At 36.1% G+C, this 26,302-nt stretch overlaps 1 protein-coding gene across 4 annotated transcripts in view; it reads left to right on the top strand.

Moving 5' to 3' along the window:
* Window positions 1–1,734: 1,734 nt before the first annotated feature.
* TMEM71 (transmembrane protein 71) overlaps window positions 1,735–26,302 on the top strand; it is a 54,482-nt gene continuing 29,914 nt past the window's right edge. The window contains exons 1-6 of one of the 4 annotated variants that reach the window (XM_074202450.1): window positions 1,735–1,959; window positions 3,791–3,980; window positions 4,338–4,413; window positions 9,242–9,302; window positions 14,014–14,226; window positions 23,870–24,054. In XM_074202450.1, coding sequence (XP_074058551.1) covers window positions 3,960–3,980; window positions 4,338–4,413; window positions 9,242–9,302; window positions 14,014–14,226; window positions 23,870–24,054 — 556 coding nt within the window. In that variant the 5' untranslated portion in view covers window positions 1,735–1,959; window positions 3,791–3,959. The other 3 variants (XM_074202451.1, XM_074202452.1, XM_074202453.1) reach the window with 3 other exon arrangements.

Genomic DNA, 26,302 nt, shown 5'->3' with positions numbered 1-26,302 from the left:
TGATTCATCTTTTCAGAGTTGAGCTGAAAGATCTAGGATTTTGATAGATCTCCACCAACCTTTTCCTCACTTTTCTGAACTCTGGTCTAAACTAAACCATTCCAAAGCTTCAACGGTTCCCTATTGCTTACAAAATAAAGCCCAAATTATTTAGCCTGACATATAAGCTATCTTTCTAAGGTTACCTAAAATTTCTGTCCTATATGAATCCTCTGCAGCAGTCATATACTTAAGAATCATTTCTGCCACATATCTGACATATTACCATTTTTATATTTTTTTATATTTTTATAATATTTCTCTTACCTGAAATATGCAACACAGTCCTTCCCATCTGAATACTTTATAATCTTCAAGGTCTGGCTCAGGTACTTAATCCTCTTTGAAGTTTCACTGACATCCTCAGCCTGTAGCACTACCTCTGTTCTCTGAACTCCTAATGCTGTGACATTCATTTGGTACTTAGACATCCTTTTTATGTGTGTACCTTCTGCCTCCCTAACTGCCTCCCTAATGCCCTCTGAGGGCAGAAAAATTATCTGATATGGTTCCTGGCACACAAGTGCTTAATGAACTCTTCTTTCTTTCTTTATTTTTTTAAACTTCTACTTAAAAATCTCAGTGACTTCTTACCACCTCCCAAATAAAACTCAAACCTGGTTAGCTCTTTGCCTGTTTCTTCTCCAATATATTCTGAATTTCCTTGCCTTTTCTTTGCTATTTTTCTATGTTTGGAATGACCTTTCTTCCTCTTTTCACTTGAACACATCCTTCCTTTTAAATTTAACTCAAAAAAGACTCAGAAAACTGTCTCATATTATATTTTATGACTATTTATTATACTTGTTTTGCACTTGTATAATTTATTTATTATTTATAATACTTGTATAATTATACTTGTATAATCTTGCCCTGTTATCACCCTACTAGATTAATTACTGTAGTAATGCTTTCTGATTGGTTGGTTAAAAAGTTGACCATCTGTATAAGTAAAGGACATTTCCCAAAATTGAAAAAAAAAATCATAAGGTCATATCAGCACTCACTCCAACCACAAATTTTTAACATACTATGTATTTCAATAATTGCCAACTAGAGATTCAGTACTTTTTAAATAAGTTTTTTAATTTTTAACAATTATTTTTTCAATAAACTTTTATTGTTCACAAAAATTAGATTGCTTAATTATTTAATAAACATTGAGGTGTTAATTAGAGTTTTTGTGGAAATACAAAAATATGAATGACTGTTGTCTTTGTAAAGCTCAGGTTTCTGTGGTTCAATGTTGTTTGTAGTCATCACGATTTTCGAAAGACCAAGCTACTGAGACTCCAGTTAACTTCAATCATGTCAGTATTCTTCAAAAAGAGAATTAATAATAATAATAATAATAATAAAATCTGTGAACCTATCTGAACACTGAACATTGACTGGTAGCAATTAGAAATAAATAGAGAGGCACAGAAACAGGAGATGTAATTGAAAGCTCTGTCTGTTTTTTGCATACAGAGTGAGAGAGATGATGAATTAGTTCAGAAAACCCTAATTAGAAGTACTGTTAGTTGTATTTCTAGTTATATATGTTAGAATGCTTGTCTATCTATTTCTAGCTAGCCTGGCATATGGACAGCAATACCCCACCCCCTCCCAGTCCCTGGGCAACATTCCTCTCCTCGCCCCCCACCCCCAGCCTCTTCTTTTTCTGAGTTGTTCAGGAACATAATAGTGAACTTGAGTGTGCTCTTCAAAGCCAATGCTTGTGATGTGAGACCCGACAGGAAATGTGACCTCACCCTGCCTCCCTGTTTTGTGATTGCGTAGATTGTTTTTGAAAGGAAACAAGCGGGTCAGAGAAGGCTTTCCTTTCCCAAGATCTACAAGCTGTTCTGTCCGAGAAAGCAGCTGAGGAAACCATGTTACAACCCCAAGAGAAGCTTTTGGGGAATGCAAAACTATAATGTATGTACTTTTGTGTGTGTGTGCATGCATATGTTTGCAACTTTTAATAGGGAAGAAGAGTGCGTTCATCTTACTTGCAAGATGTCAGCACCTGTTGACATATCTGATGCCTTTTTCATCAGAGAAGCAACAAATTCTAGGATTTCACTCCTGACTGTCAGATCTGGGAAGCCTTGAATTGCAGTCATTTTTTTTGTCACAGTCAGTGGAAAGAAGACCTTTGGGATCCCCTTCAGCTTTAGAACGTATGAGTCAATTCTTTCTTAGAGTCAAGCAAACTAATTTGAAGAGCCTGTTATATCAGATTTTTTGTGCTTAAATAGGTTTAGAGATGAAGACTTGTTACCAATTCTAGATCAATGTATTTCGATATACCTATATATGACTATAGAAATGTAGTGTTTGGGGTGGCTTGCTTGCTATTTACTGGATGAGTTAGTTGTTATCTTAAAATTCAACTTTATTAGTGAAGAAGTGATTAAAATACATCAATTTGAGCAATGCATGCTTAGAAATACCTTTATCCAAAGCTAAGATGATAATTATTATATTTGACTTCTCAAAGTAACTAATTGAGGTTTTAATTACAAATATGTTAAAGGAATTTCAGAGATTTTAGTTTACTTTAGTGTATTATGTTGACATTCCCTGGCTTGTTTTGCTCAAAGAATACTTTTAAGCATTAAATAAGTAAAGTACTATATAAATGTTAATCCATTCCATTGTTGTTTTTAAAATATTCTTTCTGGTACTGTGGGCCTTTTTTGATGTCTTGTTTTGTAGTCACACATAAAAATAAAGTGTTGCTACTCTTACGTTATTACATTGAGAGGTAAGGCAACATAAGGAAAAGAGAGCTGACCTCAGAGTGAAGAAATCCTGCATTCAAATTCTGTCCCTAATGCAGACTTCCTATATGACCCTGGGCAAGTCACTTAACCTCTGAATGCAGCAGGCAATTCTATAAAATGATAAGACATAGTTAAATTACTAATCTGCATTGATAGATCAAGTTTCTCAGAGAGAAACTTCATATTCTTGGAGTCACAGATAATGGAAGACCTAGGTTCAAATCTCATCTCTTTTATTTATTACTAGTGTGGACCCTGGGCAAGTCACTTAGTCCTGTTTGCCTCAGTTCCCTTATCTGTCAAATGAACTAGAGAAGGAAATAGCAAACCAAATCCAGTATCTCTGAATTCCCAATGAAGTCATGAAGAATTGAATATGATTGAAACAACTGAAAAATAACAACAGTAACTATTTAACACTCTCTACTTTATAAATATCAAGAAATACTATGTGTAATGCTCTTTGCAAATCTTAAAGCACTATGTGAATATTAACGTGCTCTTTTTTTTGTTGTCGTTGTTTTTGCAAGGCAATGGGGTCAAGTGACTCGCCCAAGATTGCACAGCTAAGTATTAAGTGTCTGATACTGGATTTGAACTCATGTCCTCCTGACTCCAGGGCTGGTGTTCTATCCACTGTACCATCTAACTGCTCCATTCTTCTTATTATTAATATGATTATTATACCACCCTCCTGAGATTCATTTTCTTCATCAGTTAAAAATAGGGCTTAGAGTACAGCTAAAGTCCCTTCTATCTCTAAGCCTTTCTTTAAAAAAAAAAAACAGTGAAGCCTACTCCATCTAGCAGCCAGCAGAATGTAGAAATGTTTGCTATTTGAACATTGACTAAAATTCCTATCACCCATATGCTTTTACAGGTGTTTCAGAAGCAGATGAAATGATTGAAAAGTAAAATGACTTTATGAACTGACTTTTTAAATGCATCCTGTGATGTGTATCATCTGCCCTTATTCTTAGGAATTCAGCTCTGCTCAGACCACTTAGGAATACTTGTTCTGGTAAAAAGCACGTGATAGCCCTGGCATCTCCTGATAAAGAAGTATGCATGATCTTTGTTACTGTGTAAACAACACAAGCCCAGAGCCAAATATGGTTTGACAGTTTTTAGTCAAGATGTCCTGAAAAAATGCAAACAGTTATTTTTCAGGTATTGTTGTTTGCCATCTTCAATATTTATGCATCACATCACATGAGCTTACATGAAGTCATTTTAGCTTATGTATTTAAGGGAGTAGTTATCACAATTTGAATTAGCCTTCTACTTAAAAGGAAAAAAAAACCATAATGCTTTCTTGAATTAAGTAAAGTCATTAGAAATTCATTATAAAATTGCAAAGTTTGCAATGATTCCTCATGCTTTCTCTAGCCCCATCCTCTGCCTCCAATTTTATAGATATTTATTATTGGATATCCACATCTCCTCTAGAGCAATTAGTGTCATCTCCTTTTCTTAGGATTGTCCTATTTCTAATATAGATCTACCTTTTCTTAACTTCTCTTGCAGATAATCTGTGAAGTTTCTCCAAGTGGTCTTCTCAATATGTACAGCATCTCTCAGCTCACATCTACACCAGTAGCAAGTAAATATATGAGTTTTACTCAGCACAATTATCTCCTGAAAGATTCCTTGCTTTGATTTTGCTGATACTTGTGCCATTAACCATCTGTCAGTGGTTTGCATTTCTTAAATGCTGGGTATGCTCTGGCAATGAATCTGGCTTCATTTCTTTCTTTGAAAGAAATGTTAGTTGTTGGTTGCTGTGGGTGTTTTTGTTTTTTGTTTTGCTTTCAATGAAAAAAATCATGATTTTTTTAGATGTCTGTGCATAAAAATGAGGAGGAAGATTGTTTATCAGCAACAATTAAGATGCAAAACTCTAAGCCAGGGTAAAATACTGAATGATTTTGATAGCTACTTGAAAAAACAAGGGCGTTGTTCACATGGTGGCTGTTTCAAGTTTCTTTCTTCCTTCCTCTTATTTTTTCCCTCAAACCACCCCCCCAGTTTTGTTCCCTCCAACTTAACCAGCCTTATTTGAGTCTTCAGATTCTCTTCTTTGGCATGTTAAACCTTCAAATAAGTTGAAAAAGTTTCACTGACTAGACCTAAAATATACCTCACTGTCACTCTTTTTTCATCTCTACGTTACAAATCATTTTATATCTATAAACATTCTCTATCTACAGTCATAGTAGAATGGACATCTTTTGCATAATCAAAACTGGCAAGGAGCCCAGAGCTTCTCCAATCCAGTTCTGTCTCCAATCTTATAGACTGAAGCCAGTTGACATCAAGTTGCCTGAAATGCAATTAGTAAACACCATCTGCTTTGGTGTGCTTTTTCTCTTTTGAATATAAATCTATCTGTTTAAAAACATTTTTTATAGACAGTCTGTGAAGCTGGTCTTGCCATCATACACAAATCCCCCACTTCCAGGTTCATGAACTCCGAAAACCCCTTTTCTTATCACAATCTGCTATCAATCCACCTCTCCCTCTGTCTTGCAACTTCATTCTCAATATTACCTCCAGGTCCTTCAACCTGTCAGGTACTCCCCTGATCATCATATACTGTTGATAACAGACTATTATCCTAAATTCCCTATCTTGACCATATGGTGAACTGAATCAACTCTACAACAGTCATTTCTCTTGAGCCTCTTGCCTTCCTTAACTTATCACCAATCTTGCTCTGCCAAGCCTCCATCTTTGATTTCTCCTACCATCTCCTTCACTTTTATTCATGTGCTGCTAGAATGAAATTGGAGAAAATCATGCAGTCATGCAAAAATAATTCACTACAGATGTATAACACATAGCATCCACTGGGGCCCAAGGCAATATTTTTACACCTTCTTAATTGACTTACTATCTTTTCATCATTTAGCTACCACTACACCAGACTCTCAGCTGAGAACCTTTCATATTTTACTGATAAACATAAGGTCTTCTGCTGAGAATTTCCTTTTCTTCCATTTTTCTCATCTCATAAAACTCAGATACCTCCTTTAACCCTGATTTGCTTAGTTCTTATCAAGACAAACCCTGATCCTTGCACAAGTGATTCCATCCCATTCTGTCTCAAAGAATGCTCCATCATCCCACTCTGTAATCTGTAATCTTTCCCTGTCTACTAACTGCTTCCCTACTACTAATACATATATTCATATTATCCATCTTCAAAAATCTTTTATTTGATCTATCCATCTCTGACAGTGAGGTGGTACAGTAAATAGAGCTTTGAACCTTGAGTCAGGAACATCTAAATTTAAATTTAGACTTAGACATTAACTGAGTGACTTTGTGCAGATCACTTAACTTTGGCTTGTCTCGGTTTCCTCATCTGTAAAACTGGGGTAATAACAATGATTACTTTCCAGAGTTATTGTGAGGAGCAAATCTGATAATATTTGTAAATTTCCCAGCACATAGTAGGCACTTTATAAATGCTAGAACTGATGAGGATGTAGATTCCCATATCACACCTTCTGTTTATGGGAAAGTTCCTCCTCTCATTCTTTTCTTAATTCTCTGATTTTCAATTTCATTATCCAACTTAAAGTGCCTTCTCCAAAGTCAAGCCTTAATTTTAAAATTTTTCGCTATTTTTCTCTTTATCCTTCTTGATCTCTCTGCAGCCTTTGACACTTTTGATTCCTATCTTCTTGAAATTCTCTTCACTCAAGGTTTCCATTATACTTCTCCATCCTGGTTTTCCTCCTACCTGTTTGCCCACTCCTCAGTCTCCTTTGTGGATCTCCATCCAAGGTCATACCTGCTAGTGTATGGCCCTGGGGTTTTGTGCTAGGCTCTCTTGTCTTTTTCATTTATACTATTTTATTTAATGATTGCATCATTTTCTATTCACACTATTATCTTCACCATGCTATTGAATCTCAAATATACTTATCCGTCTCTAACTTCTTTTGCTGAACTCCAACTGCCCATTACACATTTCAAAATGAATGTCCCCCTAAACATCTTAAACCCAACACATCCAAAACTAAAAATTCATCATCTTTCTCCCAAAATCTAGAACCAAAAACTCATTTTTTCCCCACAACCTGCAACGTAGGTTGCTAGAGAGAATGAGTCCTTACTCTCTCATTTCCATCCCACCATATTCAATCTATTGCCATGTGCTATTGATTTTTCATTAGAAATATTTCTCCTATATGCCTCCCTGCTACTGCTTTCTTCTGATAATGCTGTCCACCACATGTCTAAACTATTTCAGTAACTTTCTATTTGCTCTCCCTTTCCCAAGTCTGTCCTCCACCACAGTTACTGTCCTACCCTCAGCTGACAAATTGGTTTTTCTAAAGTGAAAGTCTGACCATGGCAAACCCATCTTCATCAAACCCTCATAATTCTCTATTGCCTCTAAGATCAAATCGGCTATTTTGTTTTCAAAGATTTTCATAACTAGATCACCCTCCCCAACCTTTCCAATCCTCTTACACTTTACTTCCATATACCTGTCAACCCAGTAGCATTGGGCTTCTTACTTCCTTGAATAGAACATTCCATCTCCTGACAGTTGGCATTTTCAATAACTCTCCTCCATTCTTACAATCCTTTCCTTCATCATCTCATCCTGGCTTCTCTGGTTTCCTTCACATCTCAGCTAAAATACCACCTTCTTCCAAAAACCTTCCCTATTCCTTCTTACTTCTTGCGTCTTCCTTCTGTGATAATTTTATTTTTTATCTTTTATATAGTTTGCTTGTATATAGTCATTTGGATATTGTCTTCCCTGTTGGATTATGAGCTCTAGAAGAGCAGGGACTACCTTTTGTCTTTTTTAATGTGTGTATCCCTAATGCCTGACTTATAGTTGGCAATTAATTAATGCTTATTGGCTTATTGGTATGTATGATGGAAATTCTTGTATGTATGCATGTGCACATATACTTACATGTTTATATTCAAATTGGCATGTTGTGTATACACATATCTCTTTACATATACCACATAACTATGTAGGAAACTATACATATATTTTCATTTAGGAAGACAGAGTCAGATTCAAGTCCTATCTTTTATACATTCCAATTTTGTAACACCATGTCACTTAACTTATCAGGGTCTTATATAAAGATTCTAAGACTTGTTGCAGAGGACTTGCTGATCTGCATCTGTATTCAATCAATCAACAAGCATTTTTTTAAAAGTTCCATGCCCTGGAAGACTAAAGGGAAATAATCTCTGTCTTCCAGGAAACTTCCATTCCACTGGGGAAGGGGGGATAACAAGTACAGGTATAATTGTATATTGATGTCTTGGAAATTCATCTTACTGGTGACAACACAGGTCCAGATATTCCTATATCAAGTTGAACACCCACAAAAACCTCTTTTTATTTTTTGTACTCTCAATACACAGCACTTTCCAAATATCTACCTTGAAAGGTAGGTAGTAAAAATAGCATTGTATTCATTTTACAGATGAAGAATTTCAGCTTCCCTCTGAGATATGAAGCTACTTAGCTAGGTTGGCCCTACAGATAGCATGAAATTATAGAGGACCTGAAGTCAGGAGGAACCTGACTCGGAATACTTCTTTTTGGCAACCACTGACCTAGAACAAATCCCTTTACTTATCTCTGGGACTCAGTTTCCTCATTTGTAAAGAAAAGGATGATCATAAAATCTGTAATTCTTGCCTCACAGAGTTGTCAGGAGGACCAAATGAGTATGTAAAGCAGTTTATTTAAATGTCAATCATTATATAGAGGAAAATTAGTACAAGTTGTGGGAAGAGCTCCAGTCCCAACCATCTGATACAAACAGTTCATTCTCCCTTTCACCACACTACACTCTGTTAGCTATATAAGTTGTATTAAGAACGCATTTTTCTAACTTTCATTATTATTTTTTTACAACAAAATATCTTCAATTTGCCCTAAGGAGGTAAGGATTTGGCAGACAATTTAATTTAGCAAATTACTCAGCAGGCCAAATATATAGGCAAACAAATAAATTAACCATACTTGTTATGATGAATTTAGGGTTTCCTCTTCTCACAAAATGTGATCCTTCTCTATTTCACAGATCTCTGTTGTGAGGTAATGATTTATTCATGTCCCCTTTGGCCCTCATGAATTTATTTCCAAGGGAAAGCTGTACTCCGAGACTGAAGAGTAATAAAGCCCAAGAGACAGACAAAACACCCAAGGACATAGTTTATTTCTGGATGCTGGTTTCCAGATGCAAGGGACAAAACTGCTAATAGAGATTAATTTTTAAACTTCATCCAACTTAAGTCTGGCTCTGTGGGCGGGACATCAAACATCTGATTTTTCCAACCACATGTACAGAGTTTCTACTCTTTAGTATGTTTTCTTGTTTAACCAAACTTGTTGTTCTTTTTCCTCCCCTTTTCTTCTCCCCTACCTATTTGCCTAGGTTCTCCTGGACTTAAAAGAGGTTCAAGTGGGACTCTAACACCCAGATGCATTTTCCCAAGGTATTTTGGCAGACTATAATTTTTCTTTGAAAGGCAAAGCAAATTCCAACTTATAGACCTGGTTCATTTTTGATTCATCTAAGCTTGGGGAGGGTATATATTTTATAGGGCTTTGTGGGTCATTTTATTTTAGATAGTCCCTAGTTATGGAGTCATAATAAATGGTGATAGAGATTTTTAACTGGGTCCATTATGCATCTTTGAAGTAGTGAGCTCCTTGATACTATATGTATTCGGGGCACCTCAGAAGTACAATGGATAAAAGGTACTAGACCAGGAGTCAGGAGAATCTGAGTTCAAATCTGACCTCAGACATATTATATAATGATCATGTTATATATGAGCATTATATAAATGGTTATCATTATTACTAATATTGTTATCATTAAGGTTTTCAAGCAAAGATCAAGTGACCAAGTCAGACATGTTTTATAATAGGTTCATACACTGGACTTGGAGTCCAAAATCTGCTTTTGTGCTCATGGGTAAGCCTCAGTTTACTTGTAAAATGGGGATAGTGGTATAATATACTTTATCAAGATGTCGTGATGAAAGTATTTTGCAAAATTTAAATCCTGAAGAAATGGGAGCTATATTTATGGCCTTTGAGACCTTTCTGTCTCTAAGATTCTAACATTTCTTACTCCTTTGTGCTTTGCAAGAGGGTTGATATTGTTGTGGTTTTTTTTTTCAATCTTGTCCAATTCTTCATGATCCCATTTGGGTCATTTGGTACATCTGGATTTTCTTGGCAAAGCTGCTGGAGTAATTTGCCATTTTCTTCTCTAGCTCATTTTCCAGATGAGGAAATGGAAGCAAACAGAGTTAAGTGACTTGCTCAGTGTTACCCAGCTATTAAGTATGCTCAAATTTGAACTCAAGAATTCCTGACTCCACAAGCTGGAACTCTGTCCACTGGTCACCTAGTTCTTTTGGTCAGAGGATGAAACAGGATCTCAGAAAAGTTAAATGATACATTTAAGGTTAGAACTGAAAAGGGGCAGAATCTCATTTCCTCAATCAATCAATAAACATCTGTTAAGTATCTATTTTGATGCACTGTGCTAAGTATTAAATATACAAAAAAGAATACAATTCCCTAAACTGTCTTCAGAGAGTTTATAATCTAATTTAGCCTCAGAACCTTTTGATTCTCTGACCTAATTTTGTTGTGTTCTAGTGAAAGTAGGAATAGCTAGTCTCAAAATAACAGGAAAGACTCATGTGCTGAAGTAGAGGAAATTTAGAGTGGGGTAGTGGATTTTTTGCCCATTGGAAGGAATCTTTTGGAAAGTATCAACTAAAAATTATTAGTGGTATTTTTTTTTGTTTTTTTTTTTTGTTTTTTTAGGTTTTTGCAAGGCAAATTGGGGTTAAATGGCTTGCCCAAGGCCTCACAGCTACCTAATTATTGTCTGAGACCAGATTTGAACCCAGGTTACCTGCCCCTAAAAATTCTTTAGATACTTACAACATATTCAAGGCAGGAGTCAAGAAATTCAGGAACTGGATTGAATGGTATCTCTTGAGACTACAATCCAATTAAATTGTTTGATCTTCTAGGGAATTAAATTTAAAATAAAAACAAAACACCATTATTGTAACTCAAAACCAGGAAATACTTAGAGTAAAAAAATAAGAAAATTCTAAGACTATTATAAAGACAAGATGCTGGGAAGAGGCTGATCTTAAAATTTTGTAAAACATTTAAATACTCAAGATGGTGCATGTTGTAGATAAGGATGATGAATTTCAGAGAGATCTAGGTTGAATTCAGGGCTGGAAATTTCCTAGCTGGGTAGCCAAGTCAATTTTTCTCTGAGTCTCACTTTCTTCAACTACAGAAAGATTATTCAAAAAAAATCTTATCTCCTACTTTATACAGTACACTTGTCAGTCTTGAATGAGATAACATATGTAAAGCAAAATTTAAAGCACAATAAGCATATAATCTGTTACTATAACTGATAAGGCATCCCACGAGGCTTTATGATATTTTTAAACTTTATAATAGCTGCAATAACTTAAAAATCCACAGGAAGACCCAATATCAGACTCAAAAAGTTTGTAAAAACAGTTCTCTTACAACCACAATTAGGTAGTGCAAGTTTTATTTTCTCTGTTTTAAGTAGCACCACTGTCTGATTTGAACCCAGGACTCCTCTCCAAGTCTAACCCCCTTATCATTCAGACAAGAATTTACCACTAGATTGCAAAAACATTACAACCTCAGGGCACATGGAGCATATTTAACAATTCAAGAAAAAGGCCTTATCACCAGGCACCCCCCCCCCCCCCATTCTGGTGCTGCCTCAAGGCTCTCCCGACTCCAGGCTATCCTTCAGTTAAGTGTCAGACTATTCAGTTAACTTCAGGGGCTCTCTTTCTATCACCTCCATGTTCAAATCTGAAACCCTTTGGTGAACTTTTAAAACCCTTAACAACTTTGTCCCTTTCTACCTTTTCAGTCTTCTTATCCATCTCCCAACTCCAGGGTTTTTTTTGTCTGTCCCCCATGCCTGCAAGTCTCTCAGTTCTCATTTTGACCTCCTGGCTTCCCTGGCTTCTTTTAAGTCTCTCTCTCTCCCATTTTTTTTTGTAAGTCTCAATTGAAATCCTGCCTTCTGAAAGAATTCTTTTCCTGATGCCCTGTAATTCAAATTCTTTCCTTCTGTTGATCATCCCTGGTTTCCCATATACACACACATACAAACTCACATACATACATGTACACACATATACACACATACCTATACACTCTCTGTGAACATAATTGTTAGCATGTCATATGCCCCTTGAAAACAAGGACTGTCTTTTGCCTTTCTTTGTATTTCTCTAGTAAATAGAATACAAAAAGACAACAGCTTCTACTAGACTCAGTGACTAATTTTCTAGCATTGTGAAATTGGAAATACTAGAACTCAGGACAAAGCTCTCAGAAGACTTGGGCTCTAGTGGCTTCCTGTTGATGAGACCCATTATAATATTGTCCCTTGTGTTCGATTATTGCTTGTGAAGAATCACTCTGACCTGGGAATGCAGGTGTGGAAAGAAAAGAGATTTATTAAAAGAAGTTATAACACAAAAGAAAGTGATAGGAAAGTTAAGTAGATATTAAGGAAAAGACTATGTGGATTGCTAATTGATTTTGGCAGACCCATTGCCAAGGCTTAACAGGAGTCTGGAGAGAGAGAAGAGAGAGAGAGAGAGAGAGAGAGAGAGCAGGCAGTCATGAGGCTTGGGTCAACCAGGCCATAAGGTGAAGCCCATCATGTGGGTTAAGTAAAAGCCTGAGAAAAGTCTCAATCTGGATAGGAGGCCAGAAGAAGTGAGAGACTCTAAGGAGCAGCACTTCCTGTTAAATACCCCTCCATTGTAGTCTGTACAGAGGGTGGTGCTTGGGGAGTGGTAGCCAGGTAACTCCCAATGGCAAACCACATCCTGGTCCTTCCTGTTCTTTCAACATATCAATTCCTGTCTGCCAGTGTCTATGGCCAAGGTTAGGTGAAGGGGAAAATGGGGGATAAAATACAAGCAACAGGGTCAAGGGGAGACAAGATACAATGAACAATGTCCAAGGGAGGCAGAATTTAAGAGATTTTGTTTATGCTACATTCACAATTCTCTATATCAATAATTCCTTGACTCTTTTTAAGACTAAATGGGTTTATTTGTTAAAAGGAAATAACAATATCTGCCTATCATACAAATAAAGTTGATTTTCCATAATACCTGCATCACTGCTGTTATTTATAGTCATAGATTTAGAGTATGAGGAAATAAATAGTACAAGTCCCCCATTTTAAATGTGAGGAAATTGAGCCCCAGGTCACTGCAATGACTTGTCTAAGGTTATATAGGTCTTAAACATCAGAGGTAGAGTTTGAAACTAGGTCTGATTCTAGAGTCAATGCTTCTGCCATTATCATGAGGATCCAATGAGAGAGAGGGTAGACTGGCCACTTTTCTATTGAGACTTGAGGTCAACCAACTTTATATATATATACATATATATATGTGTGTATATATATATATATACATACATATATATATATATATATATATATATATATATATATATATATATATAGAGAGAGAGAGAGAGAGAGAGAGAGAGAGAGAAATGTGTTTTGGAAGTGAGATCAGAAGACTTGGTTTAGGATGCTAGGCTCTGACACTTATAAGCTGTGTGTTTGGGGAAAGTCACTTAGTTCATTCTATAAAACAGAATAAGGATTCCTTACACTGCCAGTTTTACAAGATCATTATATAAAAATGCTTTGGAACAGAAAAAGACAATGTCAATTCAAACTGCTATCATTATAAGAGTAGTATTGCCTAGTGTATAAAGTTCTGGTACTTGGAATTTTGAAGGCTTGGGTTCATGTGGCTATGAGACTCTCTGAGACTCAGTTCCTTCTTCTGTAAAATGGGAATAGTGGAGTAGAGGAGAGAGTACCCTGATTGCAGAAAAGAAGGAATTGCTGAAGTGTCCTTGGAGTTAACTCTGTCTGGGAGCAGGAACATTTAGAAACTGGGATTCAGAGAATCCCAGAAGTGGGGTAGGAGATGATTAGATAATACTAGTCAGAATTGACTAGGGGTTCCAGAGTTTCCCAGGAATTAACAAATGCCAAATGAAAGAATTTATCTTTGATCCTGGCTGTTCAGGTTAGCAATTCTAAAGGCTTTCTTTCCCCTTCTTCTCCAGCTATGCTTGTACTTTTCTAGATGGTGACATCCCATTGGAATGCTGTTCCACAAATCCCCTGACAGGTTCTCATCTTATCTGCCGCCGAAGCCCCCGGCTCCTCACCAATGGCTATTACATTTTGACAGAGGACAGTTTTCTTTCTGATGAAGATGGCAACATTACTCTGAGTCCCACTCAGACAAGTGTTGTCTACAAAGAGAATTTGGTCAGGTAAGTCAACAGTGTCCTATTTCTAGGGCTCTGGACAAGACTATGGCAATCATGGCACAAGTCTCCAGTGCTTCAATATTTCCAATACACATTCTTTCCAAACAAAAGTATCAATCTCATTTTTCAAATGAAAAAAAAAAATCTCAGAGAAGTTGAGTGAATTTTGTGCAAGGTCATATAGCTAGCTAGAGAGGAATTATGGGACAAAGTAGAGAATGCTTATTTATCTCTAGGTAGATGTAGGTTCAAGTTCTACATCTGATAAATGTTGACTTGACCAACTCACTTGTGTCAGTAGTCTGCCAAGGAGGTTTATGTGTGTCAATGTGTGTTTATGTATGTTGCGTGTGTGTGTGTATGTGCATGTGAAATTAAGTTTGGGTTGGATATGATCTTCAAAGTGTATGTGATAAATCAATGGGAGAGTGATAATATGTGCTATACTTCATCCTTCCCCTTCCCCAGCCACCTCTAGGCTTTTCACCAACACAACTACACAATATCTTAAACAGTCTCCCACCTCAGCCCTTCTACCTTCTATTGCTATGTAGGATGGGTTCCATGGAGGGCCTATACTCTACCCTAACACAGATATCCACAACACTTTCACAGATAAAATTCCCTATGACCCCAATTCTTCCCCTCACCCATCATCTCATGGCTATAGTTGACATAACTCAGTGACTGGCTCTGAATTCTACGGCATTGGCTTCTGAGTAGCCCTTTCTATGGTGACAGAGGAATAAGAGAGTCTACAGTTAAGATCATGTGATAGGAAATCCACACTTCCTATGGGGTTCAGGATGTTGGGACATTTGTCACTGCTTATGTGTAGCAGGGAAGTTGTGTACCACCCAAGGGGGCATGCCCTTGAACACTAGAGGGACAAGTGGCAGTGAATTTGTGTCCCCAAGTCAGCACCAGCTGTATGTCTGACAATGCTTTCTGAGTCTTTTTTCTTCCCTAGGGTTTTTCAGGGTCACAATTCAGAGGTACCTGATAGTTAAAGGTCAATTATTCTTTAAAAAGAAAGAAAAAAAAGGTGCATTTGCTAGGGTAGAAAAGTCTGAGCAATAACATATCAATCAATAATTTCTGGGCAGAACATGGCAAAATGAAACTAAAATACTGGAAACAAATGTGAACCAATGAGCACAAAGACAACAAGCACAAAACAGTGGGAAATGTAAGTAAAAAAATCTGCAACCATTGTATAAGATACTCCCAGTTTTTAGACCCTAAATTTTTTGAAAAAGAGGCATCTTATCTTATACATGGGGAAATGCAATAAGTGACTAATGGTTATCCCCTTTATATTAGAGATAGGATTTGAAACCAACCTTCCCTGCTTCCAAGATCAAACATCTTTTCCATATACCATCCTGCTTCTACTCAGTCAAATTACTGGTCAATCAATCAGTTCAGCAGAAATCTGAGTCTCTTTATGACAAAGATTGTTAGATATTGAAGCATTGAAGACAACATGGGAAGAAACTTAGGTTAAGACTTTGGAGATCTCAGTTTCTAGATCTGATTTTTCTACTTATTTTTTGCCCTGGAAATCAATCAATCAAGAAACCAATAATCATTTATTAAGTGCCTTCTAGGTGTAAAAGTACTGTGATAAACACTAAGGATACAAAAAGAGGCAAAAGACAATCCCTGCCCTGCAAATCTATGGAGGTTCACTACCAGGATCTCAGTTTCTTCACTGAGAAAAATTTAGAAGCTGCACCAAATGATTGCTAAAATTTTTAAAGTTCTAAACACTATGAATTGGTTATAAAAGAAGGGTAAACAATTATTCTATATTATAGACTTTATAAACAACATTAGTTCTCATACATCTTGATTCATTAAATGTAGGGATCAACTGAAACTTGAAAGAGGTAACTTTAGAACAAATAAGGAGAAATATTATTTACATTTAAATTACTTTTGGCCTTAAAAGCAAGAATACAAAACCTATTATTTACAGAAAGTATCATAGTTTGAAAATATGAAGAGATTCAGGAAAGATTTAGACATTATAAATTGTAGAACTAAAAAAAAACCTTAGAGATTTAATCTTCTTATGGAGGAAGGTTTGTAAAAAAGAACTCAAGGATGTTTTAGGGTCCATTTAAATTCAAATCCAAAATCACCATATATCAAGAACCTACTGATTTGTGAGGGAACCATCATCTAGGAATTTTTTTTATTTTTTTATTTTTATATTTTTAGAACCAGACCTGTTATTTCATTGATGTGGGTAGTTTCTACTGAGGAAATTCCTTCCACTAATTCAGTCCAATAACCAGTCTGAAATTCATAGTTTTAGAAAGTTAAGGCCTCAGCTAAGTGTTAACTGAAATATTTAGATATATGCCCCCAAAACTTCCATAACTAGTACATGTCAAAAGTAGACTTGCATCCAGGTCTTCTTGACTCCAAAGTCAACTCTCTAACCAATAATTTTCTGACACTGAGGATGAAGAACTCCCTGTCCTCAAAGAGCTTACTGTGGGGAATACAGCACAAAATTTAAAAGATAGAAACCAATTTTAACTGGGAAAAACAGGCAAGAAAAACCCAGGGAGTAAGTGGCACTTTAGCAGAGTATTAAGTGATGATAAGTATGAAGAATGGCTTCTGGTAATGTGTGGAAGCAGAAGATTGAATATTCAGTAACTAGTCAAGTTTGGACTGTAATAGATGAGTATCTGATGGGGAGTAAAATTGCAAACATAAGTTGGTACTAGAATGGGAAAGAGATTAAATGCCAGGTGAAGAGTTCTAATTTTATCTCTAGGTATTGGGAGTCATTGAAGGCTTAAAAAAGCGGGGAATAATGTGCTCAGATCAGTGGCATAGGAAGATTGCTTTGAGAGTTTCAATTGGAGAGAAGAGAGACTCAAGGGATAGAGGCAACTTCTAAAGTTATTTTAGTAGCCTGAGTGAGAAGTGATAAACTGAACTAGAGTGAGTCCATGAAAGAGGTAGAGACATATGCAAAAAAATGTTGTGAAGGTAGATGTAATAAGCCTTGAGTACTAAATAGTTTTGTGACACCCTCAACAGTCATAGGGAGGTTTGAAGGATGAGTAGATTTTTTTGACATAGGGAGGAGAGATGAGTTCTATTTTGGATATCTTAAGTATGAAATGCCTGTGGAAATAACCAGCGAGAGGTGCCTGACTAATAATACGTGACTACAGTTCAGCAGAGAGAATTGGTTTGCATATTATTGTTGATTTGTTATAAAGTTCTTCCAGTTTTGTCTGATTCTTTGTGAACTACTTTTTCTTTTGCTAAAATACTGCAATAGTTTGTCATTTCCTTCTCCAGCTCATTTTACAGATAAGGAAACTGAAACAAACAGGGTTAAAATGATTTGACCAGAGTCACAAACTAGTAAGTTTTTGAGGTCAGATTTGAACTCAAGAATGTCTTTTTGACTCCATGATTGGCATTCTGCCATATAGTTTCCCCATTAGTGCTGAATATTAAGATATCGCAGTCATTAATTGATATTTTTTATCCAAACAGGAAAAAAACCACCAATGCTAACACTGGTTTAGTTAATGAATAGACAATAAATATTTATTAAGTGCAGACACCATGCATGGGGAGAAGAACAGAGAAAGTATTCAAATAGGGGGTGATGGAAAAGTCAGAGAAATCTCAAAGTGGTTTAATCAAGTGATATCTTCTCAGCTGATTTCCTCTCCTTGAATAAAGGTTTGGGAGTTCATGACTCCATCCTTCAATGAGAGAGCAGTGTTGACAAGGAATTCCAAGGCTGATGAGATCTTGAAGGATGATGATATTTTCTCAATATTTAACTTCCTGGGTCAGGGTAGAAAAGTCAGAGATATTCCAAAGTAGTGCAACTGAATAAGAAATTAGGAGAATATAACCTGCATTACTTTATTCAAGCTTGATCATCTCAAAAACACTTGTTGAAACTAGTTGAAATTGGGATTAAAATAAGTGGACAAAATGTAGAGTTGACTATAATTTTATCATATTCAGACAATTCCCACCTAACTACTATTTCCAGAGAGACTGGAGAGAGTTGCCTTGAGGTGCAGTTCCAGCAAACACCATTTTTAAAGCACCCTAAAATGTAAGTTCTTTGAAGGCAATGTTTGTGTGTGAAGCAGGGCTGTTGCTTGTGCCTGGGCTTTTTATCATGATGTTTTTCAGTAATGTCAGATGATTTCCACAAGTATAAAATGACATCAAGGTCAATTAAATCCCTCTTGATGTATTAATTAACTTGAAAAGGCTAAAAGCCAAGATTAAAGTAGAGAGAATTTGATTATGACTATGACTGTATAGTCAATACAATCTTTGAGGCTCAGATATAACTGAATATGAATGGATTCTCTGTCACGTGCTAATTTTGGTCCCTCAGTGAACACCAAGAAAACAGAAGTTCTCCACCAGCCAGCATCACACCATCCATATGGTTCATCCATATGAACCAATGGAATAGAGAAATTTTGAATGCTGTGGTTAAGTTCACTTACCCTTTCGGTATACTTTCCAGGGACATACACATACATAACAAGGTTGATTCAGACATTGTTAAAACTAGCTCGGTACTCAGAAGGCATTGAAAAAAAATTGTGGGAGAGAAGGGTTATTAGTCTATCTACCAAATTGAAAGCCTACAGAGCCATTGTGATGATATTATTGTTTTATTCCTGTGAAACCTGGACAATATACCAGTATCATGTCAAGAAATTGAATTGTTTCCATCTGAATTGTCTTAGGAATATTCTGAAGATCATTCAGAAAGTTATGGTACTGGACTCTGTGGTTCTTTTTTGATCCGACATGCCAAGCAATCAAACTCTACTGTAGAGAGCACCATTTCAATGGGTCGGCCACTTGTTCAAAGACCAAATGTACATTTACCTAAAAGTCTACTTTATGGAGAAACATATAAGACAGGCACTCACATGGTGTCAGAGAAAAGGGTACAAAAACATTCTCAAGGTCTCTTTGAAGAATGTTGTTATCAATTGTAAGGCATGAGAAATATTGGTACAGGGCCTTCTTACATGACCTGGTGCAGCTAAGAAAATTTCATACTCTATGAGCAAGTCAGAATTACAGTAACTCAAAAGAAACAAAATGCACAAATTTAGACATCTTCACTTCAATATGGGCTACCTGTGCTCAAGCTGCAATAGTGCCTTTTGAGCTCATATTATTCTGATCAGTCACTGCAGTATACACTGTACCTTGACTCCACCATAATGATGTCATTTTGGTCCTTTGGAATATGAAGGACAACCAAATAATCTCTTCCTTGCCTAAGGTTTAGGCAGAAAGCTCTTCATGTTGTCCATCCTCAGTTGTCCACTGAGGCATGAAATAAACACATCAATCAGTCAATTAATAAACATTTATTATGTTTCTTAGTGATAAAGACTGAACCCCCCTCCTCATTGGTTCTTTCAAATCTCATCATACTCCACCATATAAATTGTCTTAAATCTTAAATCTTTAAGAAAGTACTAAAACAGTGGTGATGTCAGTTGTTAGAAGAGCAAGTAGTGAGACTTCTATTGGCATCCCTACTGACATTCAAACTAGCTACATTTAATGGACACTTACCTATGTTCCCTGGTACTATACTTAAGGATGAAGTATACAAAGAAAATGAAAAATACGGCCCTTGTCCTCAAGTAACTCATATTCTAATAGGGGAATAAAACATGCAAAAAGGGTATATATAAGATATGTACAATGTAAATGGATAGAAATATTGTAGAAAAGTCTCTTGCAATGATGACTAGGAAAGGTCTCTTGCATAAAACAGTTGAAATCTGTCTTCCTTCTACATATTTCTCGTATCTTTAAAATGCTTATGAAAATAAGTTACACATAGATCAAGGATCTAGATAAAACTTTGTGAATTGTGAAACATTTGAACTTTCACAATTTTTTGAAAAACAGATCATTTTCTTTCCAAAGTTGTTGACAGAAAGCTGTAGAAAAATATTAAAATCTATTCTTTTCGTTTTTAGTTTGGCTACCTTTATCTGTTTTTGAACATGTTTATTTGCCATTTGTGGTGACCATATTGAAGCTGTTGGGAGGGTAAGCTTCCAATCATACAGGATTCATTTTTTCGTTATCTGCTGATTGACTACTGACTTGTACCTCCATTGTTATACTAAAAGAGTGATTGCCCCTAGCTGGTTTTCTCATGACTTCAAAATGTAAGCAAGTGTTCATGAAGAGGCAATGGCTAATAACTGAGGAGTACTAGCCAAGGGGTTTATCCATCACTATTCTAGATCAATAGTCAATTAAGATACTCAATGCAGTGATGAATGATACATGGCCAGAAGCTGGTCTTAGGCTTCAATATGTTCAACAGAAATGAGCTGAGCCTCCTCCAAAAGGGAGGTAGAGGCAAAGGCACCCAGTACATTCACAGATAATACAAAACAAATGAGGGTAGAGGTGATGGTGGGGGAGAGACAGACCATGGAATTGATTTATCCATGCCTATCTCTGGGAAGACATGCACAATGAGTTGAGCTTAAAACTGAGAGAAAAAAATTAGGATTGATTGTTTTTTTGGAAAATGTTTTTTGGAACCTCAAGCTGTTTTGTCACAAAAATTCATCTTGCTATACTAGCAATTTTCCAGGGATGTAATATGGCTACAAATCACAGAACACTACAATCTCTAAGAAAACCAGAATTGTGGATGACCCCAAGAAAAAATGAGACAGATGGTGATATTGGTGGGGTAGGTTGGTAAGTAGGTTGCAACATAATATGAATAATTATATAAATGAATGAATGAAGTGTATTTATTAAACACTTGCCTTGAGCCAAGCTCTGAGACAGGCACTGCAGATAAAAAGGCAAAAGCAATGCAATCCCTGCCCTCAGGGGCATATATTCTAATAGGGGAGACAGCAGACATAGGTTATGAAAGGGAGTTAAGGTTTGGGAAGTCACAGAGATGGGAAATAGAACAATAAGGCAATCCACTGACATGTCCTTTCCAGAGGTAATGTTATTTGATTATAATTCTCAAAATAAGAGATGGAAAGGGAGAAGGTAATGGGGATGGGATTTGTATTCAAGGACCAGTGTAATGGATATAATCTAGGAAAAAATGACTGGAAAAATATAAGATGGTCAAATAGCAATAGATAGTTCAAAAATGGCATGGTATCTATGGAAAAGGTCAGGAAATCCAGAGGAAAGACTCCAGTTCATTTGACAGATTCTCAAAAATGAATTCATGGTAAAACATGGTCAAGAATCACACAGCGTAAGAAGAAATGAATTCTCTGTCAAATGGAGAGCACTGGGAGAAGTAGATATATCTGATTGAGAGTCCAATAAAGTACTGAACCTATGGAGAATAAAGCCTTCCAGCTGTCTGTCCACTATTTGCTGTTGATCACAGTAAGAATCCCAATAAATATTTTAGATACTTCAGCAAAATCCATGTGAAATAAGGATTCCATTCTTATCCTGGTGGGAATTGTTTTTCACCTCTTTTGCTGATGGATAGAAAAGTAATAACAATGGCACTTTATATTTGTAGAAACTCCTTCAGAGTCATCATTTTATTTGATTCCTACAAAACTGTGAATTAGAAGAGATCTAAAGGTCAGACAATTTAGCCTTCTTTGTTGTTAACTTGTGTTTTTCAGTTGTGTCTGACTCTTTGTGACCTCATTTAGTGTTTTCCTGGCAAAAATACTGGAATAGTTTGCCATTTCCTTCTCCAGCTCATTTTACAGATAAGGAAACTGAGGCAAGCAAGATTAAGGGATTTGCCTGGAGTTGCACAACTAGGAATTACCTAATTGAATTCAAAAAGATAAGATTTCTTAGTTCTAGGCCCAGCATTCTATTTATTGCAGCACCTACCTTCTAATAACTACCTTAGTATGAAATTTTCTCACCCTAATTCAAAGACAATGACCCTGTGTGGTCAATAGGCCTTATTGCTTCCACTTTATACATGGAGAACCTGAAATCTAATCCAATCTATACCTGACCAGAAATTCTTCTACTATATCCCTGACCAGGGCCATTCAGTCTTCTTTCAAAAAAATTCCAGAACTGGGGAAACACAGTACTTCCAGAGGCTTTCAGATAGGTCAATTTTTTGGTAAGTTTTCCCTTATATTTAGCCAAAATTGGCTTTTCTACAATATAAACATTCATTGTTCCTAGTGCTGGTCTCAGACAGGCAAAATAAAAATAATTCCTCTTCTGTATGACAACCCTTCAAATTCTTGAATGACTTATCCAAGGTAACTCAATTAGTAAATAAATAGAGGATCTGGGACTTTAGCTAGTTCTAATATTGGTAATTTACTGCTCTCTTCCCTCTAAAGCTCTATCCTGTGTGGCAGTTATAAAAACTTTTTTCATGAACTATTTCTAAAGTTTTTATGTGTGTCATAAATGGAAGCTACTTGATATTGCCTATTCCATCTCCAAATATTTTTACTGACTGCCCTCCCTGCCTAGAATTTTCTCCTTCTTCATCTTCATTTCCCTGATTCCTTGGCTTCCTTCAGGCCCCAATTAAAATTCAGCCATCTACAAAAACCCCTTCTGTATCTTCCTTAATGCTAATACCTTTCCTCTGTTGATTATCTTCAACACTGTCTGTCTACATTTTGGACAGAGTGTTTGCTTATTTGTGTGTTTTTTTCCCAAACAGATGTTAAACTCCTTGACAGCAGGGGGACTGCCTTTTTCTTTTTTTGAATCCTTTATATTTGTTAAATGACTGACTGAGAGAATTTAGGTGACACTATGGTTTTGGAACAAGAGGAAAGAGCTACTAACAATCAGTCAATGAGCATTTATTATTTTCCAGACACTGTATGAAGCTCTAAAGAATATCAAGAAAGACAAAACTGATCTCAGTTTTCTCACATTATAATAGGGGAGAAAACTTGTAAACATTTATCCATCTACAAGATAGATAACTAGATAGATAGAGAAGAAAAAGGGAGGAAGGAAGGAAAAGAAAAAAGAAAGAAAGAAAGAGAGAGAAAGAAAAAGAAAGAGAAAGAAAGAAGGAAAGAAAGAAAGAAAGAAAGAAAGAAAGAAAGAAAGAAAGAAAGAAAGAAAGATTTCAGAGGAGATTCACTAGCAATAGTGAAGAGTGTGATTGGTGTGGAGGGTGAGGACTGATCAGAAAAGGCCTCTTGTGGAAGATGAGATTTGAGATGAATCTTAAAGATAGCCAGGGGAATTCAGCAAGCAGGGGTGACAAGGGAGAGTCTTCCAGGCTTAGGAGATAACCAGAGATAATGCCTCAGAGATATAGTGATTCACTCTTGGAACAGTAAGGAGGCCAATGTCACTGGATCAATGTCACATAGATTACATGAAGGGGAGGAAAGTGTAGATTCAAAAGTTTGAGAAAAACCAAGTTATGAAGGCTTTCCTTGCCATATAGGATTTTATATTTTATTCTAGATGTTAAAGGGAGCCCATCTTATAGAATGAAATGGCATGGTTATGGAAAAATAGTCTAGGCAGTTGAGTGGAGAATGAAGTATGGAGAGAGTTAAAGCAGAGAGATGAACAAGTGTAGATATGTTAAGTGGTAAAACTCAGAGAAATCATTTTGTCTTCCATTTCTTTCCAGAATATTCAGGAAAAGAAAGAAAATCCGCCGTTCTCTGTCTGAGCTGTTCAATCTCAGTAACTCCAATCCTTGGCTTCATCAAGGTGTCTTTAGTGATATGGACTCTTCCCCAGGAGAAGAAGTATGGATTGAAGGAGCCAGTAATCTTGAAGATGTTTTTCAGTTATACAAGAATGATAAACAAGGTAATTTCTCTCTGTCTTTCTCTGTCTCTGTCTCTGTCTCTCTCTCCCTCTAACTCTCTCCCTCTATCTCTCAGTCTTTCTCGTTTCTTGTCTCTTCTTATCTTACCTGTTACATTCAAATAAGTCATATTTTTCCAGTTTAAAAAAAGTTATACTTTGACTCATGTCAATCCCTCAAATTATTATCATATATCTCTCCTGTTCAAAGTCAAATCACTTCTCAACCCATACCAGTCTTCTGATCCCTCAATCTCACTACTCTACTGAAACTTAATCTTCATCACTAAGTTTGATGTTTCTTTCTCAGTCCTAATAGTTTCTTATCTTCTCCATATCTTCCAATACAATTGGCCACTTCTCTTGGATTCTTTTTCCTTCTCAAGCTTTTGTGATGATGCTTCTTCCAGATTCTCCTTTACCTGTCAGATCTTAGTCTTTTTGCTGGATCATCATCCTTGCCCCACTATCAGAGATGGTGTCAACAAGAGCCTTGTTATCTTTTTTATAAATCATTTTTTGGTAAACTTATTAGTTTCCTAAAGTTGAATAATAATTTCTATGTATATGAATCACAAATCTCTCTCTCTCTATTTATATATATATATATATGTATATATATATATATATATATATATATACCTTTAATCTCTCTTAACTCCAGAACCATATCAACAACTTTCTTTATTTCAGTCCTCCATTTCCTATATAAAATATTCAAAATAGAACTCATGATATTCCCCACTAAATATGCCTCACATGTAAACCTCCCTATTTCAGTGGAGGGCACCAAAATCCTTCACCCAATTTAGTTTTCTTGGTATTATCATTAAATGTTCACTTTCCTTTTCCCCCATAGCAAATAACTGTCAAGTCCATAGATTCTATCTCTATAAGACCTTTCAAAATTGTGCTCTTCTCTCCACTTCTATGGTCATCACCCTAGTTTTGGTTCTAATCACCTCTTGTTAGAACTATTAGACTAACTTAACTGATCTCTCTATTTCTCCTCTCAACTGTTATACAACAGTTGAAATAATCTTTCTAAAGCTAAAGTTGTGACCACTTCACTCACTTCTTTGATGGCTTGCAATTACAAAAATATAGCCTTTTTGGTATTAAAAATATTTCTTGATTTAAATTCATATCTATCTTTATTTTCTTATTTAACAATATTCCCCTTTACATACTCTATATTTCAATGAAAATTGCCTACTTGCTCTTCTTTAAATCAACAGTCTGTCTCTTATCTTTATATAATTTGTCTCTTATTCCTGGATTGTAGTCCCTCCTCAACACTGTCTAGGAGATTTATTTCTTTTTTTTTTGCAAGGCAATGGGGTTAAGTGGTTTGCCCAAGGTCACATAGCTAGGTAATTATTAAGTGTCTAAACCTGGATTTGAACTCAGGTACTCCTGAATCCAGGGCCAGTGCTCTATCCACTGTACCACCTAGCTGGATTTCTTAATCCTCAAGGCTCAACATAATCTTGTCAAATCCTATGGAAAACCTTCTATGACATTTATTAGCTATGTGACCCTGGACAAGTTGCTTAATCTCTTTCAGTCTCAGTTTCCATATTTATAAAATGGGGATAATAAGACAACTTATCCTTTTCTTTTTTGTAAGGCAGCGGGGTTAAGTGACTTGCCCAAGGTCACACAGTTAAGTAAGCATTAAGTGTCTGAGGCCCGATTTGAACTCACATCCTCTTGACTTCAGGGCTGGTGCTCCATCCATTGCACAACCTAGCTGCCCCAACAACTTACTCTTTTAAGTTGGTTTCAAGAATCAAATGTGACAGAGGTCATTTGTCCTAACTTTGCATTCTAAGGAGCATCCTTTAATGAGAAATGGCATAGTATCCCTTACACCTAGTGATCCAGAATCTTCTGAAACATCTTCAGGGTCATGGAATTCATTGACTCCCTCTTTCCTCCTGTTCATTAGAAAATTCTTCTTTTTGTCGAACCAAAATCTATCTTTTCATTACTTATCTATTGAGGAAGATTTCTTGTGGACCTTGATGGGATCCAGTTCTCAAGTCTCTATTGTTCAAAGTTTTTAATAAATGATTTGGATGAGGTGTTACATGGTATGTTTATCAGACTTGATAAAGCTTGAAGAGGAAGCTAAAATAGCAGAATCACATTCTGAAAAGATCTTAGTAGGTTTGTATAAAGAATCCAATCTACAAGATAGAATTTAGTGGTCAGAGGCATAAAGTTTGACATGGAGTTTCTAGAAGTC

Source organism: Macrotis lagotis, chromosome X (assembly GCF_037893015.1).
Source record: "Macrotis lagotis isolate mMagLag1 chromosome X, bilby.v1.9.chrom.fasta, whole genome shotgun sequence".
NCBI classification, from domain to species: Eukaryota; Metazoa; Chordata; class Mammalia; order Peramelemorphia; family Peramelidae; genus Macrotis; species Macrotis lagotis.
This window is presented reverse-complemented; position numbering and strand designations above follow the sequence as displayed.